The sequence below is a fragment of the Pollicipes pollicipes genome, unplaced genomic scaffold, assembly GCF_011947565.3.
Source record: "Pollicipes pollicipes isolate AB1234 unplaced genomic scaffold, Ppol_2.1 Scaffold_4740;HRSCAF=5597_pilon_pilon_pilon, whole genome shotgun sequence".
NCBI classification, from domain to species: domain Eukaryota; kingdom Metazoa; phylum Arthropoda; class Thecostraca; order Pollicipedomorpha; family Pollicipedidae; genus Pollicipes; species Pollicipes pollicipes.
The window spans coordinates 9,683,988-9,687,519 of NW_023596545.1; the positions used below are offsets into that span (position 1 = coordinate 9,683,988).

At 49.4% G+C, this 3,532-nt stretch overlaps 1 protein-coding gene across 1 annotated transcript in view; it reads right to left on the reverse strand.

Annotated features, from left to right (window-relative positions):
* The window catches only part of LOC119099015 (5'-nucleotidase), an 8,018-nt gene extending 5,328 nt beyond the window's left edge, over window positions 1-2,690 (reverse strand). The window contains exons 1-2 of the mRNA XM_037222062.1: window positions 2,373-2,690; window positions 60-260 (exon numbers count right to left, since the gene is read on the reverse strand). Coding sequence (XP_037077957.1) covers window positions 60-260; window positions 2,373-2,690 — 519 coding nt within the window. The remainder of the gene's footprint in view (window positions 1-59; window positions 261-2,372) is intronic.
* Between the last annotated feature and the right edge of the window lie 842 nt (window positions 2,691-3,532).

The following is a 3,532-nucleotide window of genomic DNA, read 5'->3' on the forward strand; positions in this document are numbered from 1 at the left end:
ATATATATATATATATATGTGTCAGAGAGCTGCAAGTCCGTCGATTCCTCTCGACATACCGGCGTTTCGACGGTGGTGAAGCCCATGATGCCGACCATATGGTCGCCGATTTGCCGGATGATGCTGGAGCGGCACAGGGCCGTGATGGGAGAGGCGTGAGGTCCGAAGTCGATGTTGGTGCACACCAGTGGATGCGACACGTTGTCCATGTAAGGCAGCAGGCCGGTCAGGCCGTCGTCAAACTCGTGGTTGCCCAGAGCCTGTAGATATGACTTCGGTCAGGACACGGGCGAACAGTTGTGATTTATTGTCCGTGCTATGGATGGACTGTGAATCGATTTCTCGGGTTTGCTCTTAAGCGGGTGCATATCTTATGGAAAATATTTTGCTTCAGTTTTGTTCAAGATGTACTAAATTGTGTAAAGTATGTTTTATCCTTGTTCTCAAGACCTCTTATCACGAGTACGAGCATTACATCGAGGTCACAGTCCTCAAGTCTAGAGAAATAACGTCACCTAGACCCCAAATCCAATTCGCTCCCGGAATTTTCGAGCTTAGCTTATTGGCTTTGCAAGAGTTTGTTGTTGTTTTTTGGACTTTTAAAGTTGCCTTTATCGGAGCCGAAACGTCGAGGGCTCGCGTACATTACGAGTCCCTGCACTTTACATCCGGAGGGGCCTGACCCCACAGGCAGTGTGTCAAAAGTAAAGATTTTGGATGGAAATGTTTGAGAACTTTTTTCAACACGCAAAATGTCGTCTGAAAAAATAAAATCAACGAACAAATTGATTAAGCACATGCTAGAAAAGACAAAATATTGGACACCTGTCACCAAAGATGTTGGATTTTCAGGTATAGATAACGTATGTTGTCCCGGTATTCAATTCATCAGCACATATAATTCCTCGTTTATTTGATTTGGGGATTTCGGCGAAGACTTCAGTCCTACAGGGCACGTTTTCCTGACACCATCTTGCAACATTGTCCACAGGTTTCACGGCACTCGCGTCATCCACTTTTTAAGCCTGTATTTGTGCTCTTTTGTTCCTCACGTCAGGTCGGATGGATGCCCTTGCAACAGGTCCCAAGCGCGGTGTCGGTACGCATCATGAATAGACCAGTAGGAATGGGCTTTCAATGAATAGCTTATTCACGGGAGTGGGGTTTCACAAAATGGAGTCGGGTGAAGGGCTAAGCGGGGGAAATGGTTAAACATACCTCAAAATACACTAAAAAAGCACTTATACCCAGACCTGGCCTACGCTTTGCTGTTATTTGTATCCCATTTATCTGACTGATTGAATAGGAAAGTACGGCCCCGGTAGAATAAATATCTTCCAAGCGCGGTGTCAGAGACTGTGCGAACAACGCACTACTTTTTGTGACAGCTCGAGCATGGGCCAAAGATGACGATGAGCCAGATCCGTGAATTTGCTTCAACATTTGTTCAATCCACACAACTGTGCGTTTGGTTTCGGCCGGGCCCTTTCGGACACTTTCTGGTGGTTTAGAGCAGAGCTAACACCACGGTAACAACGCAAGCGGGTCAAATCAAGCAGGCATATGCAGCCCTGCCCAGTTCAGCAGGCATATGTAGATAATGGCGTGGTACGCCAGAGTTCAGCGTGGGAGGCCTGGGGCGAAACCATCTAGTAGTTCAGACTTTCGCCTCCTACGTGAAAGTTCCGAGCTTTAAAGGGAGTGTTCCACATTTATATGGGGTTTTGAACTGAAAGAGACATTTTAAAGACATTTCGGTGCTGTTCACAATCCTTCCGTTCTTAAAACCCAAACCCCTCAAGTTTCTGAGCTACGCGCCCGTGAAAATGGGGAAGGTATATAGGGGAGAATATTTCAGTCACCACGGCATTCATGACGCCATAATAACGTCGTTCATATCCTGCCATTCCGTAAGCCATGCAGCGTTCAAGGCCAAGAAAAATCCACTTGTCGGGGCGTTCATATCTAGTCATATCGTTTGTGAGCGCGATTCCCAGATACAACACCTTGGCTTGTGCTTGGTTAATTAGCTCTCAGTCAATGCTGTGCAAGGTACGATGACGTAATCAACATATGACGCATTGGGGAGCATGTTAACTGAGCTGAAAATTACTCCGTCTAGTGCAGTCTTTTCCACTTAAAAAGCATACCAATGACTCTAAGTTAGCTTGATCCATCATATCTGATATTTGGCTAATCGGCATGCTTCAATATCTTCAAATGTGAATCTTTCCTTTCATTTTCTGGCACTGAGGCCCTGGGCGCTACATGACCACCTCAGTCGATACCATTTAACAAAACCTCACGATTGGTGACGACCTGAAGCACATCTCTTTGAAAAGCGGAAGGCTCAGGTGCTGCTGGCAACTCACCATGGCATCATATTGCACCCGGTTGATCATGTCCGCAGCCACGTGCCACTTGAACATCGTGTAGTATTTATGACCTTGAAAGATGTCGCCACCGTAGAGCATCAGAGTGTGCGGCACGTTCTGCTTGTAGGTGTTGACTGCGTGGACCAGCCTGCCTATGCCGCCGTAGCACTGGCCAGAGTCCTTACACTCTCCCGTGGTGGCGCTGACCGGGTCGAAATGCGCGTGAATGTCGTTGTTGTGGAGGATGGTGATGTCGAGCTCGCAGGTGACGAAGCAGGCCGCCAGGAGCAGCAGAAGAGCGCGCGATGGAAACATGACGGAGCCGTGATAGTGTGCTGGAAAGAGGAAACAAGCTCGGTTAAACAACAGTCAATGGATATCGGTTTGGAGCTGAAGCGTCAAGTGTAAGCTATCGATATCTAAAAGAAGTAAAAGTGGCATAACTTTGCTGTTAAAAGGAGCGGTGCAGCAATCATGAAGCACGGTGATGATTGCGTGCTGAAGGCGTGTGTGATCCTCTGCTTAGTTTATTAGGATAGGTACCCCTACCGTATCCGCCTGTGGTGCCGCGCTTGACTGCAAGGTAAAAACGTGGGTAAATATCGAAAAGACGGATAAAGCAAACCACTTCTTTCGTCGAATATCGTCACACATTACACAACAAAAACAACTTTGGACTTTCACGAAAAAGGACCACCGCGGCTTCCCAGCCAGCCCGCTACTGCTTCTGTCCCGCAAAAGGACCATCGCCAAGAAGGTCAAGACACCTGCAAAATGATGCCAACGATCTACATCACACCCTTCCCTGCCTCCCAAAGTCGCAGCCGGGATGTGAACGCGCGCGACCGATCGGCAGTCCCCTACCTCGCTGGGTTTCCAACCACGGCTCACACCTCTGATAGGAGCAGGATGCACGCGCCCGCCCCCACCTCCCCGGCCGGGCCTCTGACGGCGAGTGGCGGCTGTCGCCAGGGCCCTCCGCCGGCCAGCACGCCGACCCGACGGCCGGGCGCAACAGCATCTGCGCCGCTAAACGTGCGGCCCGAGCTGTGACGTCACAGGTGTTCTGCTGTCTCTGGCTAGAGCGCCATACATCATGTTGTCATACATGCGCACAGGCGACGGGTCTGCTGGAGCTCGTCGTTGCGCTGGTTTAG